We start from the raw sequence: 20,229 nt of genomic DNA, 5'->3' as shown, positions 1-20,229 counted from the left end.
CTTACTAAAATTTCCAGGAAAAAAAAAATCCTGCCCGAGCAGTGGCAGTGCGGAGGCCCCACCACGGAGGCCAGGCGGCTGGAGGCAGCACCAGCAGCTTTTGGGGGGTCTGGCGGGGGAAGGGGGGGGGTTCCCCGCGGGGGCAGCACAGGAGGACGAAGAAGCGGCAGGGAGCCGGCGAGGGAAGAGGCGCCTCGACGGCCGCCCGGGCTCCGCAAGGGCGCGGGTGCTAACCTGGTCCCGTCCTGCGCGCTGCAGTTCACGTCCGCCCCGTACTCGAGGAGGTGTCGCACGATGCTCAGCCAGCCTCTGGCGCAGGCCTCATGCAGGGCACAATAACCGGCGTTGTCCCGATGATTTACATCACAGACCTTGTTTTCCAAACAATACAGAACCACTTCCTGGAAATAGGAGAGGAGGAAAAACACATACATCAAGTTATTTGTGACTGCGGAGGTGCACGGATCTGCCTTCGCTTGGGGTGGGGAGGGGGGAGAAAGAAAGGCAAAATAACAAAAAAAAAAAAAAAAAAGCTGTAAATAAGCAAAAGTTACCCCTCTCCCGGAAGGGACGATCGAACGGAAAAGCGGAAGCTGGTTCTATTTCTTTAGGAGCCGTAGCGGAGACCACAGTTTCCCACGAGCAGACTGTCGGACCAAGCCGTACTGAGTCTGCGTCCCGTAAAGAGACCTTCCCTCCGTTGCTAATGTTAGCGATCGTATTGGGAAAGGGGGAACGTGCAAATTTCACATAAAAAAACCAAAAAAACTTACAGTTTCCACTTTTCAAAACTTCCATATGTAAAACTAATAGAAAGGTTTCACTCTTACATTTGCTTTTTCTTTTTTAAAAAAAAAAAAAAACACAAAATGCTGCAAGCGCAACAGTAGCATAGCCAATGTCGGTTTAATTTTAAAAAGAAAAGAAACACGTGACCCCCAAAACACATTTAAGACCCACGTAGAACAGTGTGCTATTGGAAAATAAAAAAAAAAGCTCAGCTCTATCAAGATGAGGGAAATCCCATTTTCACCCACACTGATTTCCTGCATGCAGAACTAAAGCCAGATGCCAGGTTCCAATAACTACCCTAGCGCCGTGGGAAGCCATGTGAATTTAACACAATTCATCTTCCAGTCAAATGTGCCATGGTTGAGAGCCTAGGCCAGACTCGGCGCTACGCTGCCGCGCAGCCTTGAAACAGTGACTGCTCCATCACTCAACCAAAAATTTGGCCTGGTGCAAGTCTTCCTCAGTTTGTGCCAGATGCAAAAAAAAAAAAAAAAAAAAGGAAAGGGAGGGGGAAAGCATTTGAGATGACGCCGGAGGTATAAAATAGCCCGCATGTTCCAGGATCAGCTGCAAGCCATTAATTTTGCATTTGCTCCCTTCACAGGTTAAGCAATATTCCCGCGAACCACCGCACTTCTATCGCCAAGCAGCGTGCGCTTGGGGGAGCCTGTTTGCTTTGTCAAAACAAAAGGATAAAACAAATGCTGCGTGCGATGCATTTATTCTCCCCGTTTCAAAAACCTACCGGAAAGCCCACAATAATCTGCGCTCTCGGTATACCTGACCTGAGAATTGGTATCTAGGAAACAGCATGAAGCTGTTCTTTTAGCAGGCCCTCACTAACCAGAGTAAAGTGGAGAGCAGCAAGCTAATGAGCTGTCCGTCCCAGGCACGGAAAGCAACCCGGTCGCCTGCTGCCGGGATCGAGCGCGTCACCCGCTTACAGCCGACGCACGGATCCGTCTAACCCGGGATCCCAACATCCCCGCGTCTCGCCCAGTGAGGGCTTTTCAACGTCCCTGCTAACCATCCCGCCCGGCCGAAAGCTGCCCCGCGAGGGACGCTCTTCACCCCGCGCCTTCGCCTTCGCCGATCCGTAAGGACGGGCTGCGTGAAATGACGCCCGGCAGGGAAGGATTTTCCTTCCAAACCGGACCGCCGCGTGGGGCAAGTGGGCCGAGGGATACAGGCAGCAGAAGCAGGCTGCCCCGCTCGGCTCCACTTTTAACACACCGGTGCCATTTAAAACAAGATCCTGAAACTCCAAACAACAAAAATAAAAACCACTTCCATCTATTTTTACAACATGGAAAGGTTCATCCTAGGGCCGAATACCTACTACTGGACGAAAGAGCCAATTCTGCCGGGCAATTCGATGTTAAGAGGCTGTAAGAAGAATGTCATTAACCACAAAATGTAACCATAAAGACCATAAAAGTCTACATTGTTAATTAATTAGATGCCTCATTAACTTTTTTTTTAAACATGATTTATTCAATTTACAAAAAAATTAGCCATCGCGGCTGCACACGGGGACACGTGGGGCCACAAACACCCTTCGGGTTCGCAAGCATCTCTGGCTGACTCTAGAAAAAGGCCGCCGAACCGCCGCGGGGGCAAGCGACGTCTCCTCTGGTGCTCTATTCAAACCGGCAATCTGGAAGCGGCTCTTAGCTAATCCGAAGAGTCGAGCGAGGCACGTCAGCAGCGAGACCTGTGCCACCGCCGCCGCCTGCGCCGTTCGGTCGCCCGGCTGCAAACAGCGCGTTTCGCGGGAGAGCCCGGCCCCTTCTCCAGCGCCTCCCCTCCGCGGGAGCGGACGAGGGGCTGCCCGCGGCCAGGAGGCTGCTCGGGAGCTCCGGCGCGCTGCCGCTGCGGCACACCCCGGGGGTCAGAGCCTCCCGCCCGGCTGAGGCCTCTCCCCCTGCCTGGATATCCCCCGTCTTTACGAGAATTTCAGCCCACCCCTGGAAACCACATGTTTTCTCCATTGCTGTCATACACCGTGCATACCTCCTATTTCCCTGCCTTTCCAGGCAGGGCTGAATCCCAAATTTCCAAAGACTAAAAAACTTTCCAAGTCCGAACACTGACTAAAAAGCACCAAGCAGCACAAAGACGACCAGTGTTTCCTCCCGCATCAAATTCATTACGCAAGCCTTCTGTAATCTTTTTTTTTTTTTTGAAAAAGACTTTATACTCCCTATAATTCTCCCTCCTTTTTCTCCATCCACAAAAAGTAAATTACAGTTTTAAGACTACTATTATCTCAAGTCATTTGTTTCAAATGGAGAAAACATAATGGATTCAAGAGCGAACACACATCGCGATGGGCTGCTAATACCCTGATTAAGCAAGACCTGACGCGGAAGTCTAGCGCAGAAAGCGCAAAGCTTTCCACCAGCTTCAGTGGGGCTCCGCTCGGACCACACGGATTTCCAGAGCAGAAGACCACTTGCCAAACCGTCTTCGAGTAGCCTTGTTAGCCGCAGCCATGCAATTTATCTGACTAGGCGCAGGCCACGTTCGTCCTTCGATGTTTCACGCTCACGTCAGTTTTTATGCCCAAAACCACCACTACGCTCCTCCCCTGCCCAAGCTATCCGGGGCGCATCCTCGCCGCGCAGCTGGGAGCGGGGCAGAGGCACCCGAGCCAGCAGCGTCTGGGCTCTCCGGAGGTCTGGGAGCGATACGTGCCGCGCCGTCGGCCGCCCCTCCGCGCCAGAGGAGCCCGCGTGGGGCTGGCGGAGGGGCCCGCGCGGGTGCCTGCTATTGCCGGCGGCAGCAGCAAAAAGCCCCCACGCGCAGTGCAGAGCTTGGGATGCCAACAGGGGCGGCCGGGAAGAGGCACGTGCCCGTGCCGCAGTTCACGCTTCAGCCGATTAGCTTCACCCTCCAACCCTTTCCCTTTTTTCCCCTTTTCCTCTTCTTTTTTTTTTTTTTTAAGAGGATTTTGTAACTTCTTGAACAGTTTAATTTTTCCAGCCCTGTTCCTAGAGTCTTTCCAGAGACCCAGAGAATTCGGCTTTCCGTGAATGGCAGCAGGCCGCTTGCCGGGGGCGGGGGGACCGCTACGCAGTTCCCATGGCTGACCAAACCATCCCGCTTGACCACAGGCCAAATTAAATTCTGACAGGGTGGTGTGACCACCCACCACTGCAGTCCTTGACAGACGCTGCCGATGCCAAATCACAACCGCAGCTCACCCACACCAGCCTCTTCCCCTCGTTGTCCCACTTTTTCCTGCCTTGCACTCGCTCAGTAACAGAATCCGCGTAGACACTTTTAGTTTGGCCTAATAATCAAGGGAAGAAAACTGAATATTTAAGCGTATTAAAAACGCGTCGTTCACTTGCACTTTTGGATGAATTCAAGTCGGCTGCTGAAGGACTGCCTTCGTGGTCAAAAATCAACCCCCCTAATGAAATCAAGACGAGAATGTGTGGCACGAGCACAAGGTCACGCGCGGGCTTCAGGACCCTCGCCTTGGCGAGCTCAGATACCCCCAGCTTTCTGCGACCTTTCTGCGTCTGCTGGTGCAGACGGCCCCCGTTTGAGGAGATCCCAGTCCGTAATCGAGTGTGGGAGGCGGGAGTCCTCCCTTTGACCGCGGTGGGCTACATCCGGCGCAAAGGCGAGGGTCCCCGTGCAGCCTGCTACGCGCCAACAGCCATCCCAGCCACAGACGCCGCGCAGGAAGAAAATTCACGCCGACAGCCTGGAGCGCAAGCACACTCTGATTTTAGATCCATGGGAAATTTTAGATCCATAGGAAATTAAATCATATAAATTATGAAGATTACCATGGCAACGTTGCAACAACGACTTCTCCTCCTCCTCGCTGCCGCAGAAAAGTGCCCCGAGTTAGCACAAGCCTTTGTCTAGGGTAAACAAAACCTTTCCAGAGAAATCCAGCCTTCCAGCGCAGGAGAAGGCTTCCCTCCAAGCTACGCTCTCCAACTACACAAAGGGAATTTCAAGGTCTCAACGGGTCTTTGAGGTCAGATAGGCCTCCACCGAGGTCTGGGCTTATTCAGCCTGCCAAAGCGAGGCGCGAACCCTACTCTAAAGTCAAACTGGTCTTCTTCCAGCCAAGGCAAACTTTGCAGCTGGGACCGAAGTCAAGGACTAATCTCTGGCAAATCAGTAATCACTCTCAGCAGCGAAACGCTTCTTTGCGAGATCTGAAGTTAAGCAACAACGACGATACTCATACCTATAAGCCTGTACTTCCCAAATAAAAGCACGTCGCAAGCCAAAAGAGCTGGTAGATTCCTCAGTTACTGATTTTTGTAACAACAGGGAGTCTGTTTCATTAGACAATATTGTTCCAGCTATGCCGGGAAGCTCCAGGCTTGAAGCATAAAACATGTTAGAGTGCTCCTGTGCTGCACCTGACCATGCAAGAGGGCACATCAAGCTTTACAGTCTGTGTCACATAGAGAGAATAAATAAATAAATAAATAAAATTCTTCTAAACTACATGCTCTCCACAAATAACAAAAGCAAAAATCATACAGCTCATTAAAGATCCCCGTATAGATCCAAAAAAAAAAAAATCTGTTTGCAGATGGTTGATGTTTAAACAGAAACGAGGGTTGCTTATAAAACTTTACCCTTTGCTCGTTCATTCAGGATGCTGCTTGCCTCACATCCCCCCCCCCCCTCCCCGCCACCCCGGCTGCCCTAACAGCAGCAGGGACCCATTGCCGCAGCGACCTGCCACGAGACCTGGAGGAACCGGGAGGAAAATGTAGCAGGAGAGGGGGAACACACAAGGAGAAAAATGGGAACACACAAAAATTCAAAGACCAGACTCAGTGCTTCCGATTCTCAAAATTCCTACGCGCGTAACTAGAAAGAGGTTTGTGATTTTACATCTTCCCAATAAATAAATGAATAAATAAATAAATGAAAGCCCCACACAAGCAGAGAGTGCTCCGGGAGCGCCCGGCCCCCGCGGTCAGCCCGCCGCGCGCCCCCAGCCCCTTCCTCGTGCCCGGGAACTCCCGCCGCACGCCCGGCTCGCGCAGCCCGAACGCGGCCTCCAGAAAACCCCCTCCTCGCGCGCGGGCCTGCGGCGAAGGAGCCGCCCCCGGAGGGCCCCTCACCTCGTATCCCAGGCGGGCTGCCCTTTGCAGGAGCGTCTCCCCCGCGTTCTTGTTGACGATCAGCCTCCGCGCCTCGGGCGGCATGGGGCGGCTCGGCGCGCTCTCCTGCGCGGGGCTCGCCAGCTGCAGCTGCAGCTGCGCCGGCGGGGCCGCGGGCAGCAGCGAGGGAGCCTGCTGCAGGCGCTCGTACAGCTTCTGCTCGTACGACTTGGCCGGCGACGAGTCGCCGTCTGAAGGAGGCTCCGGTCGCTTCCTGACTTTCCTCGTTCCCGTGACCTGTCAAAAACATCGTTACTGGAATTCCTCTTCTCCCTCCTCGCTTCTACAGTATAGCAACGGGTTTACAATTTGCCAGCCAAGAACTACACTCTTCTACTCATACTTGATTTTCTGAAGAAACATCTACTATTACGCTTAATGCAAGATTCCTCAACATCGGCAATAGTGGCTTAAAGCGCAGGCAGTTTGAGAGAAGCAAATTAAAAAATGTGCACACCACACGCGGAAAAATTTGAAAGCAATCACTGCTACCCTGCGTGACAGCACGTTAGTTTTAAGCAGGCTGGCTCTGCATTCGGTGATGCTACCGGACAATTAGGGCTAAATAAAGATACCTTATCTTCAGCATTTTCGATATCTGTGGTGTCATCCCCTGTCAGAGATGACCTCCTTCTCCTCTCCTGCAGTGCCAAGTGTTTTGTTTTACACTGACGTTTCCCTGATGGCTTCTCACACTCAGTGTATTTGTGCAGCAGAGATGCAGGTTGGAAATCCTCCTCTTCATCTGTGTACAGCCCATCTGTCTTCCGGCTTTCTTTAATTTTCTGCTGTTTGGCAGCCAACCTCGAGGCTGGAGTACAGCTTGGCTGAGCCTGCCTTTTGCTGTTTGCATTGGTGGATGAAAGGCTCTTCATGTGCGGAGACACTGGGAATACCGGCAAGCCTAAATAGGAAGGAAAGGCATTACACGTTGCATGGTGTGTTAAAAGGAAAACATATTGCTAGCACTTAACACAAGCTCCTCAACTGCTTAAGAGATCTACCAATTACATTTTCAAATCATTAATATTTTAAGTGTTCCACATTCAAACTGTAAATAGCATCTTGCAAGTTAACGCAAGTTAATAGTTGTAACGGTCTGATAAAAATCACTAAATGAAATTCTCTGCGACTGGTGCCCGGGTACTGCAAGGGCCAGCTCTGCGCTGCGACAGCCAACCTGCAACGGCAGAGCGGAAAGCCGCAACCGAATTTCCTTGCTTTGGGAAAACGTGTTTCCTTACCTGGAACTGCCTTATCTGAATGGGAACCAACTTCTCCCTCACCCTAGGCCCTACTGGGCTTTTCTGCCTTTTCCACATTTAAGTTGAGGGCAGATACCTGAATTGTAGGGGGAGGAGGGAAAAGAGAAAGAAATAGTAGCAGGGAAGAGGTCTTAATGGGACAGCACTGAGGAATTTTGAGCTTAGTGCTTAAGACAGCAATAAGATAGAGAGCATCTCTTTGGCAGCGTTTTCACCTTCAAAGAAAAAGAAAGCTACTTAAGAAGCTACAGAAGTCCTGCGCAAACTCCCTACCAAAAGGTACAGGTATTTCACAGAAAAAACAAGTGGTTATGTTTTCTGGAGGACTCTGACTAGCTGCACTGTGAGACTGTAAGGTAGGGCAACACCTCGGACCAGAAAAAGCCAGTGCGTTGCAGCCCTTTGCAGAATACTCACACGACTGGGTTCTCGCCACGGATTCGTTCTGTACAAGCCAAGTCTCACAATCTGGGCCACGTGCAAAAAGCATGGTTATTTTTTTTTTCAGATTGCAGGCAGGTTTACAACAAAACAAGAACAAGAAAAGTTGACTTTTTATAGTCTGAATTTCCCCTGGGCAGAGAATTGAGGTGACCTCAGAACCAACGCCTTTGGAGAAAATAAATGAATTAAAAGTTGCTGGAAAGGAAGGGACATTTCATCCAGATAATACTGTACCACTGAGGGAAGGCGCAGAAAAACCTAAAACCTAGGGCACTTGAAAGAGGCTCCTTTGCTCTAAGGAGTCTCTGAAGTGATGCTACTTTCAGAATAGAAGAGATGGCAGAAGCAAATACAGCACATGGCTGCCCAGTGAACAGAGACCTTGATTTAAGAAACTCAAGAGTTGGCTGGTAAGAACAACAAAATAAAATAAAGCAAAAATAAAAACCTGGTATGTTCTTAGTGGGTAGCTTCACCTTTTTGTCTCCTTTCAAATGGGCCTGAGAAAACAACCTGCGGAAGGCTTTCTAGATTAAACACGAAAATGGAAAACTCTCAAGTTCTTTAAAACCACTTTCTAGAAGATGCATAACATGGCTTGCCAACTAGATGTCAGGAGATTTACAGGACACATGACGCGCAGACTGTTCAGCAAGAATCCAGTCCTTTTGGTTTTTAGGCATTATAATCACGAAGAAAACTTTCCAGTTGTAGACCGAACCTGCTGATGCAAGGCTGTCTTTCCAACTCTGCAAACAGCATGAAATAGGAAAAGTGTTTCTAGTTCTCCTGTTTCCAGCTAACCTAATTGGAGTAACACATAAAAAGCCCAATTCTAATACAGAAATATCATCATTAGCTCCTTAATCAGTTACAAAAAAAATTGTGCAGATGGAAAACACCAGCAATGTAATCCGGTGAGTGCAAAGAGAAGGAAGAAACCACGGCATGCAGCAAAACAAGAACAGAGGAAAAACAAACAAAAATACAGAAAGAGTGGGGGGAGGAAAGAAAAAAAAAATCACAGGAAGAGAAGCATATCTCAAAGAACTGTGAGCTCTCCCGTTCAGAGATGCTGAATTAAAAAAAAGTTTAATCGCCGCAACGAATGGGAACTCCAGCCTGCAAGCTTCACGAAGTCTGTGCTGCACTTTGACCATCGGCGATGACAGCAGACGCCGGGCTAAACGCACACCGCTGCTGCAAGACGAGGAGGAGCAGCAACCGCATGCCCGGGAGCTTTGGGATCAACAGAGTTGCGAGAGGCCAGCGCTATCCAGGGAAGGCACGAGCATCCGCTTGGGGAAGGCAGGAGACGCAGGTCAAAGAGGTGAGCGATTAATCCTCAAATCCCACTCCATCTTTCTGACCGCTACAGACGGGGAGGGGGGGAGAAGTAAAACAGAGCTGGCAGGAATCTCCCCCAACATCCGCGCAAAGGAAAAGCCGCGCCGCCGCCTGACGTGGGCTGCGGCGAGCGGGCCGGGCCGGCGGCGAGGTCCGCGGCGAGAGGGGCGGCCGCCGCCACGCAGCCCGAACACTCGCCCGCTCGCTCGGCTCCCATATCCTCCCGCCCGCCGAGCCGCCTGTCGCCGTACCCAGCTGCGAGGGGCAGGCGGCAGCTTTCCAGGTGCGCCAGAGCCCTCCTGGCTGCTCCTCGCCGCCGCTTTTGTTTCCACGCTGCCTGCGCGCCGGCGATTAACCGAACCGCTGGGTTTTCTCCTCTCCCCGTACAAATGGCTGCAGCTCCCCGGGGGACTATCAGAGGAAGCCGGCTACTACACCGCTCGCAGCCTGCAGCGCCAGGTTATTGCTCGGCTGGGACTCCGGGAGAGACCGCCACTGCCGCCACCGCTGCTGCCGGGCGAGCACCGCAGTCCCCCAAGCTTGCAGGGATCGCCACGTCGAGCTGCTGCACCTGGCAGAGCTGCAACGGGCAACGCCACCACCAGCGTGGGAAGCCGCAGGGCCCCGAAACAATCTCGGGCAAGGCAAATCCCCGGTCTGGCAGCTCTGCTCCTCAAGGGTGAACTTCCAAGGAGGTGACAGCTAAGAGATGTCCCGCTAAGGACGTCTCCAGAGGCCACCACTTGGTCATCCAGCCACAGGGCACGGACTGCGGGAGAGAGGGGACGACTGCTCAGTGACAGCTTCACTTGCAAAAGACAACTCCTCCTGCAACAAGATACCACAAATCCCTTCTAAGAACAGGCACATTTAAGAAAAGTTTGAGGACTATTCCTGGGCAAAAAAAGCGAAAAATCTCCTTCCCTATGCTCTCTCACACAGAGAACACTATGCTACACAACGCAGAAAAAATTCCTCATCCTAGTGAGCTAAGAAAAAGGAGATTCAAAGGTTTACACTTCAGTGGGGCTGCAAGAGCATTAGCAAAGTAAGCCGAATGCTCTCTAGTGCCTCTGCACAATGGATGGTGAGGCATAATTTAGTCAGGTTTATGGTTTTATAGAGGCTTCCAAAACCAAAAGGTTTTTCATAGCCATGGGGCGACTGAATTGAAATGCCTTTGGGAGCAGCGTGTAAATCGGGAGCCACCTTTTTTTCTTTCCTGAGGTCATGTGTTAGAGAAGTCTGTTGCTATCACGGGAGGCAATACAGTGGAAAGCTAGAGCATCCTTACACAATGCAGCTTCTTGTTAGTGACCCTCCTTTAATCTCTACAAGATATCTCTTTCTGAAAGTACAAAGGGGAGCAGGTGATGGGCAGGGATGTTTGAGCTGATACCATGCTCACCAAGGCAGCACACAAAGCAAGGGACTAAGAGTCAAAGTTCCTTTTTAAGTAAGTTTTGATCTTCTGCTCGACAAGTCCTTTTGGAGAACCTTCCCCATCAATAAGCATCAAAGTTTGGGGTTTTCTGCCCTCAAATAATCCTACCAAGGGGAAAGATGGGTGAGACTCTTTAGGACAGAAAGGAAGTCAACAGTTTTGTCTGTTATCGTGCCAGAGATGTTACCCTGGAAAATTCTCACCAGCGCAGGACAACCTGGATTCAACACTTTCCATAAGAGATTCTGACATGGGACAACAGGATCTACTTTCCTTATGCTTCTTCCTCTTGAAGGTGTCTCGGCTACACTACAGGTAAAGCCAGCTTGAGGGTGAAGTGTTATCAGTTTGACCAAGTTCCCAGGTGTCTGAAGGAATGAGTCCAAACACTGGACTCAGAGTTCCACTTCCGCAGAAATAACCTTTCCTTAGAAGCAGGCAGACAATTTGGGGGCAGAGGGAGAGCTAAGAGGAAGAGAAGAAGGAAGAAAGGAAGAGATATTTGTAGCCTTTTATCTGAAAAACCTAACAAAAACTATCTACTCTGCTTAGAAGAGGCAGGGATTCGCAGCAAGGTGCAGCGGATGTCCAAGTGGGACCAGCCACACAGACCGTGTGCTGTCGTTCTCCTTCAGTCCTCCAACGATGTTACGATGTTACGGCAGCTAACTCAGCAGGAGGGTGGGAAAGACAACTGAGGACGCACCGGGGGGCCGCTGGTGTTGCCGTCCCAGTGGGCAGGCCAGCGCGGCAGGGGGGCCGGAGCGTTTCCTGCCCACGGGAAGGAATTTAACAGACCGCCTCAAAGCACTTCCCCAGGATGGGGACTGAGCAGGAGGGGAGACGAAGAGGAAGGGGAGCGAGGGGGAAAAGCAGCCGGACGCAAATCAAAGAAAGCTGACGTATTTTGAGGAAGAGACCCCCTTGGGAGAGAGCTACCGGGAAGACCTCTGCATGCACATGTAGGGCCAGGATGCCGGGGAAGAGGGACAAAGGAGTTTACAGGAGACATCCAAGACAAATCAGCAAGGCAGCCTCTCGGAGAGGAGGATGAGCCTCTTTCTTGCAAGCGTGCCTCAGAAAAGGCCGTGAAACTCAGCAGTTCCAGGGTGATGGAGCTGTTGGATTCCCAAGATACAGAACTCTTAGCAGTACTTACACTGTTTTACAGGAGATCGTACCCACTCAAATCTCAGCTGTGATTAAATGCTTTTACGTGAGCTAATAACTGTTTGCTTTCTTCCTTACTCAGAACCATTTCTGCAGTAAACTCTCTCCATCCCTTCTCCCCCCACCCCAAACCCCTTCTAGAGACAAACTTCTTTTCCACATATCTATAACAGGATTATTTAAAGTCAAAACACACGCACAAACACATAGTTACACACACATACACAAACACGTTTTCTTGTCTGCCAAGTATCAGCTACAGTGCATTTCTTATAGTGGAGCTGTCAGTCTTTATACAGATGGACATCTACAGAAATATATTAAAAAATTAAAAAAAAAAGAAAAAAAAAGAAAAAAAAACTCTCGACAATTCCTTAACATCGGTGGCAGCATGCGTCACTGTAAATGCTAAAGCCAGCTGGTTTCCCTAGTAGTCTCTGCATACCTTGTTCATTGTCACTTGTTTTGAGGGACTCTTCAGACCAACTTCTATTGCTTTTGGCCTCTGACCTTTTCTTGGTGTGCCTTTCTTCTGTGAAGTCTTTGACCTTTGCAGTGGCCTCTGGCTGAACAGCCTCAGCTAAATCTTTCCTGCTTTGCCGGCCCAACTTGCCGGACGGGGATCTCTCTGGTGACACCTGCTGCTCCCATAGTTCCCTAAGATGCTGCAGGTGACGCTGCTTTTTGGGATGGAGCCCTGTTAATTCAATGCACACCTTCAGGTTGGTCACCTCATTACAATTGGGCTCTTCTAAGTGGTTAGAGGAATTGTTTGGCATTTCCCTCTCAGGCCAGTCATCTAATGGAAAAATAACTAAAAATTAATCAAAAAGCCCCCTCAACTTAAAACAAAAGCTACATTTCACTTTCGGGGCATATAGTCTCAGCTTTACCACCACACTATGCATTTTAAAGGTTCGCTCATTAAGGGTTTCATGCACTACAGTAACTTGCACTGCTGTGGCTACAGTGTCCAATGACTACTGCTTTACCCTTATATGCCAAGTTTTTTGGAGAGAGAGAGATATATACATATATATATACATACATATATATACATATATATAATTTTAAGTGAAATGACAGTGCTCACATTAGTAACTATCAAGTTCATAAATGGAAACACATTAAGCCAAAGGGACGTTCCTTTCACAAGACATTCCTTGAGCGAGACCAAAGGAAAATGCTTGTTTACCTTTGCAGATCTTCTTCTTTTTTGCCTTTGATATAACTTCATCCTGCAGTTCATCCATAAAGTTTTCGTGTTGGCTGCCATCATTTTGCACTCTCTCACCAGAGTGTTTACGCTTCCTGTCCAGACGTGGACATGGATGTTGGCCAATATCTTCTGTTGGCTGGTCTTCCGCTTTTTCATATATAGAATGTCTCTCTAAATAACATTTCTCATTTGAGAGATCTTTTTCCTCTGGAGTTTCAAGAAAGTGACCTTGGTTGTTTTCTGTACTAGTAAAGTTACCTAAAATAAAAGACAAGGCATAATAAATACAAAACAAGGCATTGTAAGGAAACCACGCTCTCTGATCTCTTTAACGTCACTCCCTTACCAGCACATGTCCATCATGACTTAAAGTTTACAAGGCATGCAAATAAACATGAAATCGTACTTCAGCTCAAATCTCCTCTGGTCAGCCTAAGACAGCAATTTTCAATAGTTAAGTACTAATCCCCCCAAAATGCACATGCTTTGCGTTGTTTTTTGAGAAATCAATATAAGCTGTACACAATTCACAATACATGTATCCATAGAAACATCAAAATATGCTTTTTTAAAAATAAAGAAAAACCTTCAGCCATCGAAAGCACAGACCTTTTTCAGAAAGCAACCTCACTTCCAAAAAAACCTTGACAAGTAGTAATTCAAGCTTCACTTTGCAAGGACTTTTTTAATAAATACTTTCTGGTGATAATAAAGTAGTCTTTCACCAATTCAGAGTCTTTCTCTGCTTCTTCCATCAAATGAAGATTCCAAGTAAAGGCATTTGCCCCTTCTTCTGGAGATACAAAAGGGAAACACAAGGCACACGCACACACTCATGCATACACACACACACACACACAGAGGAATACCACTAAGAATAGCTACAGTATTTTACAAAAAGCACTACTTGAATTTAAGGTTATAACAAGGCTTCCTCACTTGAAGCAATCAGCCAGTCACTGCTATCGCAAGATCTTTGTCACCTCCTTTCAAAACGGACCACACTTATTCAGGGGGTATTTCCAGCAGTGGTGACCAGATGAGCCTTGAAAAGCTTATTACAAACCAGCCTCACGAACCAGCACAAAAATACCTATGTTGCCATGCCCACTGGGTAACTTTCAGCCTCCCCTCTCCCCAAAGAATCTTCCTCCCCAACATTTAGAGCCAACTTAAGGAATTTTAAATGGATACTTGACTTAAAATGGCACTTCATGATCATCCTGAAGAGGTATTCTTTCTTGGGCTAAACCAAACTAGCTGAGACACGATTAGGCAGACATGCTGTACACAGTGCAATGCTGTTAATCAGCTTCCTATTTACAATTCTCACCAGCAAGTTGGTTTTCCCATGCTTTTTAGCCCTCCTGGCTAACTACTATATTCTTTTCACACGTCTGCTGCTGTTTGGCAAATTGTCTCTATTCTCTATTCCACATCCCAAGGGCTTAACATCCCTTTTCCTTTTCCTCCTCCTCGCCATCTCTTCTTCTCTCACTTCCCTTCCTGCAGATTCACTTCCCTTCCTGCAAATACATCTGCTGGCTTGCTTTCTTGACTAGTTTTCCCATCCCTGGCCACTCTGACGACTCCTTTTTCTGTCCCTTCTGCCTTTCCACCCCCACCCCCAACCCTTATTCTGCCTCCTCTCCCTTAAACCTAGCTTTCAGCTTTGACTCATCCCCTTCGGCTTTGGCTCGTCCCCTTTTCTGGGACGGCCAGTGTCCCCTGCCACCAGTGGCCTCCTCTCCCCTCCCGCCCTGACATCCCACCAGCTCCCACTACCACTATCTAGGCAGTGGCAGCCCCTGGATAAGGTCCAAGCATGTTCACGCTTTTATCTTGAGAGCACCTTCCTACAGCTCTGCCAACACCTTCTGGTTTCACAACCATCCCCAGAATACCTCTAATCAGCAACGGAAGGCGGAAAAAAGCCCCTCTCTGATGAGAATTTTCTTCACCACAACTTGGAGAAAGCTCTGTGTAGTGTCCAGAGCCCTAGAAGACACCATAGCATCATTTTACACTGCTTGACAAGCTGCTTGTGGTGCTCCTTTAGAAAACAGTGGAAGATAATTTGGCCAAGAAAAAACAAAAGTCGACTTCTTCCAAGCGAGCAGGACGCTCAGGCTTTGGCCATTCTTCTCTCCCTAAGTCCACCAGCTGAAACACTTGCTCATTTTAAAACTTCAAAATGTAGATTGTCGCAGTTCTTTTGACCAGCAATACCGACATGTTCCTCTACAACAGTGAGGGGTCAGAGGAAGAAAACGAGTTATCTTAGTAAATAACACCATGCCTTTAAACAACGCGCGTCCCCTCCAGATCAGAATGAACCTGTAAACACCGCGCACTTGCACATCTGGCACAAAGACGCTACACAACAGCTGTACACACTATAACCACACCGACAGCAAGATGAATTTTGTTTCACACAGTATAAAAAAGCTGGACCAACAACAATTTTAAGTATCCCTTCGGATACGCTTCTATCAGATCTCCTTTTACAGGTTTAATGCAGTCCGCTACCCTTGCGCCCTCCTCGCCTAGGGGAACGGCTCGCTCCGTGTCCCCAAACAGAGCTGCTAAGCGCACTCGCTGCCTCGCGCCTGCGCTCCCTGGGTCTCCAGTCGTACCAGAAACTACGCACCACGGTTCACCCTCAATATCCCCGGCCCAGGACGGTTTTCCTGCTCGCAACACTGCCCAGCCTGAGAAAAGGCAGGCACATCCTGACTAATTCCCGGAGAAGCTTTTGAAGGGTCAGGAGAAGTAGCAGGCTACACGCGGTGTCGGTGGTCTTAACCTTTCGGGCTTGCAGGAAACGGCAATCTAAATTCGTTTCGCCACCACGGAAATCAGCTGACTTCAGATTAACTCTGTTTCTATTCGCAGGAGGACTGGGTAGAGGGCTGCAGGCTGCCTGCTTCTTCGCAGATAGTCAACGCTAAAAAGTGAAAAAGAGGGCAGAGACACTCGCTTTAACCTCGTTAACGGTTCTTCGCTGTCGTCGTTTCTTCTGGGGCGCTGGGGCGTGCGTGCTGCATGTCTGCTGAAGTTTGTCCAGAAAACGGTGGTGATGGTCACCGCCGAGAGCAGCGCCCCTTGCTGCCGCCGGCTCTGCAACACCCTCGTCGCTGCAACACCCTCGTCGCTGCAACACCCTCGTCTCTGCAACACCCTCGTCTCTGCAACACCCTCGTCGCTGCCACGGGGAGCGGGGAACACCCTCACAGCCTCACCCAAGGCCCCCTTAGGTGATGGATCGCGTCTCCGCTGCCGCCACGCTGAAGCGGCCTCTCGGGGACTGCCCACCACGCACGCGCTTCTGGAACTGGGGACGTTATATGCCCACGTTTCTGAAGTTAAGACCCCTAGACAAGCGGTATCTTCGGGCGTAAAACCACGCTGCACAATCGTCCTGCATCCACATTACAAGCCGGAGAAAGCGAAGCCGGGGAGCGACACAGGACGCGCAGTGGCACATCTGCACTGCTGCCTACGTTCCCTCACTAGTCTACTGCGTTTTCCTATTCAGCCGTACTTTTGCAGTAAAAGAACAAAGGTTACTTTCTGTTCGGGACATCGTACAACCCACGTGCTGTCATGCTCTTCGCGCAGCTTGCGGCGACACGTCACCGGCACGCCGACCAACTGCGTTAGGTGCCCGGAGGTTTCTCTCCTCAGCACAACCGCCGACGGCTTGGCGGAGCACGGCGCCGATGAACTCTATTAATATTTTACCACCAGATTCCACTCTGTCCTCAAACTGTTTTGCAAGCAACCTGGATCAGACACAATGTCTCCCCAAATTAAGATATGAAAGTCAACTCAAAGCACAACAACATAAGCATATCTCGCACGCCCAGCAAGGACAAGGAGAATTTATTTGCTTTTGTTTCCCCCTCCCACATGCATCTACAACACCCTTTTCTCTGCCCAAGGCAAATAAAGCAACAACAACATACTTCGAGTTTTCACATTATCGCCATTCACACGGCAAAGAGGTAGCCAGAGACGTACTAAACGCCGAGTTCTCATAGCAACCCACCTCTCCACGCAAGGAGATGAACTCCAAAATGCGTTCGCTTCTCACCACTCGAGCACTTGCCAGTCCTACGGCAGCTGTGAGAACCAGCACCAAGAACTCAAACCCTTTCTTACTGGCCTATAAAACTAGAAACGAGGGAGAGTTAAGACGCTGCTTCTTCACATAACATTTCTGCCTGAAGCAATATCTCCTTAGCGCACTGCTTAAGATCGCTCCAGAAGCAGCTATTCATACGTGCACACATGCTACAAAACGAGGGAAAAAAAAAGATGCAAACTTTCCTTCATTTTTCCACCTTCCTGTTGCTGTCAGCGCTAGCCCCGTTTGCGAGCAGGGTCTCCCATGCAATGCAAACAAGGAAACACATCTTACTATTTAAGCCGTGATTCTTTTGTTCAAATAACATGGCAGCTAAAAACAGCTTTTCCTCTTCCGTTCAGCAACCTCTCCCTGCACTCACTTACGCAAGGTACCTTTCATTTTTTGTTCATCATTCCAACTCTTCATTCGTTAATGACTATCCGAATGCTAAAAAACGGTATTTGGCATCAAGCTCATAACACAAGTGAAATAATTCAGTAAGTCACTTTCAGCATCAAATTTTAGGTATCCCATGGGACAGAGGAAATCCAGTTGATTTTGTTTTCTGTTCAAAGTGTCTTTGCTTGCAAACTTTCCATATTTGTTTCCTTCTACTTAAGCCCACTACACTGAACAAACAAGCAACTGCCATCCTCCCCACACACGCTGCTACTTTTTTTTTTCTTTCTTTTTGCACCCTGTCCTGCTGCAGGAAGGTGACACTGACCAGGGCAAAGGACATATTTACTGTTTCAGCCTTTCATTTGTCACAGCCCAGGAAAAAAAAAATGAAAGCAGCTTACTACCATGAGACACATCGAGGGCCACTGGCACAGAGCTGCAATGCCAAAGACGTGTTCTTAAAAACACTCTCGCAAACAACAGCATTTCACTTTCGTGCACAGAAACTGCTCTAACTTCTTCCTTGTAACCCTGTGCCTTGAGATCAGGTTTTATTTTTTCTCAGTTTAGGATTAAGTGGGCAGCGTCTTCCTACTGTAAAATTAGATAAGCAGGTAATTATGCTCCTTGATCAAGAAATTCACAGCTTGTAGAATTTATTCAATCTTTCACACTTCAGTATGATTTTCAGTACTGCTAGGAGAGCTTTGCTACGTACCGACATGCGATCATCACATGCCCATATTGATGTGTACGTCTATGCCAATAGCTTAAATCACTTGATCTCTGAGCAATTCTATGACTCATGACATATGCATCCCATAATTTATCATGTTTATGCTATGGAAATGCACCATAGAAGTATTGCCTCAGCAACATTTACGAGTCACCTTGGCAACAAAGCAGCTTCGCCGCTGTTCTCGCAATGCCCAGCAAATCCTAAACAAGATGGGAGAGAATTAAAACACTTCCAGTTTTCCCCTTGGCTTACGTTTCTTATTAATTAGGGAAAACAGCTACCTCTCTTAAACCAGACGTGGATCCCTTTACCCTTTTCCAGAATGGAAGATGAAGCTTAAGAAGACTTTCTCAGTACTGGAAAGCGATGCACTGTCGAGCCAGAGAAAAAGTTTATGGAATCAGAGATTGAGCAAAATCTTTCATTGGCGTCAAAAGAAAAGTCAGCACGTACGCTACACAACTAGAAAAATCACAGAGTCCCAGGTCAAGCTAGTTTTCATCCCACCCAGTGGCTCTGTAAAGCATCGTCTGCCTTTGCCATTTAGCCACTGCTGTATTTATTTGAAGGAGATGCACAGGAGTCAAGGGGGCTACCAGCTCTTACAGCCCTGACCCTTTGCTATGGTGCACGTACACGGAGAGCAACTGTGCAGCCGCCGGAGCAGAGGAGCCCCGCGAGTCTGTCGTGTGCGCCGCAGAGTGAAAAAAAAAAGAAAGAAAAAAAAAATCACAGTTTCTCTTGTGGTTTCCTCTTCCCCACTGACATCAGCCAGGTAAAATGCTCCCAGCAGCAGTCATGTGTAACAGCTTGCTGGTTCTGCTCCTAAATTCCCCACTTACATAAGAAGATAGCACTGCTTTACTTTTAGCCAGAAATAGATGAACGCTACACAAAACGGGATGAAATACCTTTGCAGTGCTGAGATCCCATGCAGGAGGCAGAAAGTAGAACAAGAGAAGCTGCAAACCAACAGCCACGTCAAGTTAGAAAGCTTTAAAGCCAAACAGAGTGGCTAGAGAAAAGGGGAAGCAAATAAAGCGTTTCTCCGGTGAAAAGTCGACCCGGTTCTCACTGGTGACAAACCGAAGAACCAGGAGGCAGCGCGCATCGCCCCTTTGCCCGTCGGCCGGTTTGAGATGCGTCAGGAGTCCCCCGAGCAGCCCAAGCCACACCAGAGTGCCAAACCACTACACCAGAGGCATTCAAGAAGTGTGAAACTCGGCTTCCTGATTTATCAGCTGCTATCCCGAGGGGCAGAAGGTGAAACACCGCGATAAAAAAAAATATATATATCTTTTACTGAGAGGAGAGCGAATCCGTACCTGTCAGTATTAGCTGCGGCAGGGTGGACGTACGGAAGAGGAGCTCCCTCAGCAGAACAGATCTGCACTTTTGGAAGTTTATAGATTCAGCCAAACTCCAAAATATCTTGCTAACTCGCAGCTCGTTAGCAGAGCAGAACCAACCAACGTAAGACTGAACATACTTCTCCCTGCTTTCAATAGCCATTGGACAGTCTCAAACACAGGAGCCAGAGATCTCGCTAAGCGGTGAGCCTGAAGATGCGCCGCCTCCTCAGCGCAGCGTTTTGGCGAGGGCAGGCGGGTTACGGAAACGCGGAGATCCTCGCGGGCCCTTCCCCAGGGCAGGCCGTGCCCCCGCCGGCCGGCAGCCCCTCTTCTCCCGCCGCGGGGACCGGCCGCGGCTGCGCCGCAGGCTCTGCGGCACGCCCGGGGCTGCGGGAGCCGATCACGGGGGTCGCCGGAGGGGAGGTCGCCTCCYCAAATGCCTCGGACGCCCGAGAGGACGTAAAGCGCGCTCTGCTTCCAGCTCAGCGCCCCGCTCCCCACGCCARCGCTTTCTCCGTTTCAACAGCTAACACTTTCCCTCGCTACTCTGCCGGGCCAACTTCTGCTCACGCTGCTGGTTGGGCRACAGCGAAACACCGCGAGTAACTAGATTTAGGTGAGCCACCGAGCAGGTGCGACTGACCAGCATGTTCTCCACCGAAAGCACTCAAGAAGGACCAGAACAATAATTCAAAAGTTATTAAATTGCCCAAACGAGATCTTCTACTAGTCTTACTCAWGAATCACCACCTGCGGAAGAGCACACTCAACCA

The 20,229-nt window shown here is 49.3% G+C and overlaps 1 protein-coding gene across 5 annotated transcripts in view; it reads right to left on the bottom strand.

The window, feature by feature from the left end:
- BCOR (BCL6 corepressor) overlaps positions 1 to 20,229 on the bottom strand; it is a 58,548-nt gene that overhangs the window by 10,974 nt on the left and 27,345 nt on the right. For 2 of the 5 annotated variants that reach the window (XM_085319455.1, XM_085319456.1), the window contains 5 exons: positions 12,808 to 13,089; positions 12,058 to 12,411; positions 6,518 to 6,846; positions 5,904 to 6,179; positions 235 to 401 (listed from right to left, as the gene is read on the bottom strand). In XM_085319455.1, the coding sequence (XP_085175581.1) occupies positions 235 to 401; positions 5,904 to 6,179; positions 6,518 to 6,846; positions 12,058 to 12,411; positions 12,808 to 13,089 (1,408 nt within the window). The remainder of the gene's footprint in view (positions 1 to 234; positions 402 to 5,903; positions 6,180 to 6,517; positions 6,847 to 12,057; positions 12,412 to 12,807; positions 13,090 to 20,229) is intronic. The other 3 variants (XM_085319457.1, XM_085319458.1, XM_085319459.1) reach the window with 2 other exon arrangements.

The sequence above is a fragment of the Rhea americana genome, unplaced genomic scaffold (genome assembly GCF_003343005.1).
Source record: "Rhea americana isolate MKP2758 unplaced genomic scaffold, rheAme1 scaffold_59, whole genome shotgun sequence".
Taxonomy (NCBI): Eukaryota; Metazoa; Chordata; class Aves; order Rheiformes; family Rheidae; genus Rhea; species Rhea americana.
This window is presented reverse-complemented; position numbering and strand designations above follow the sequence as displayed.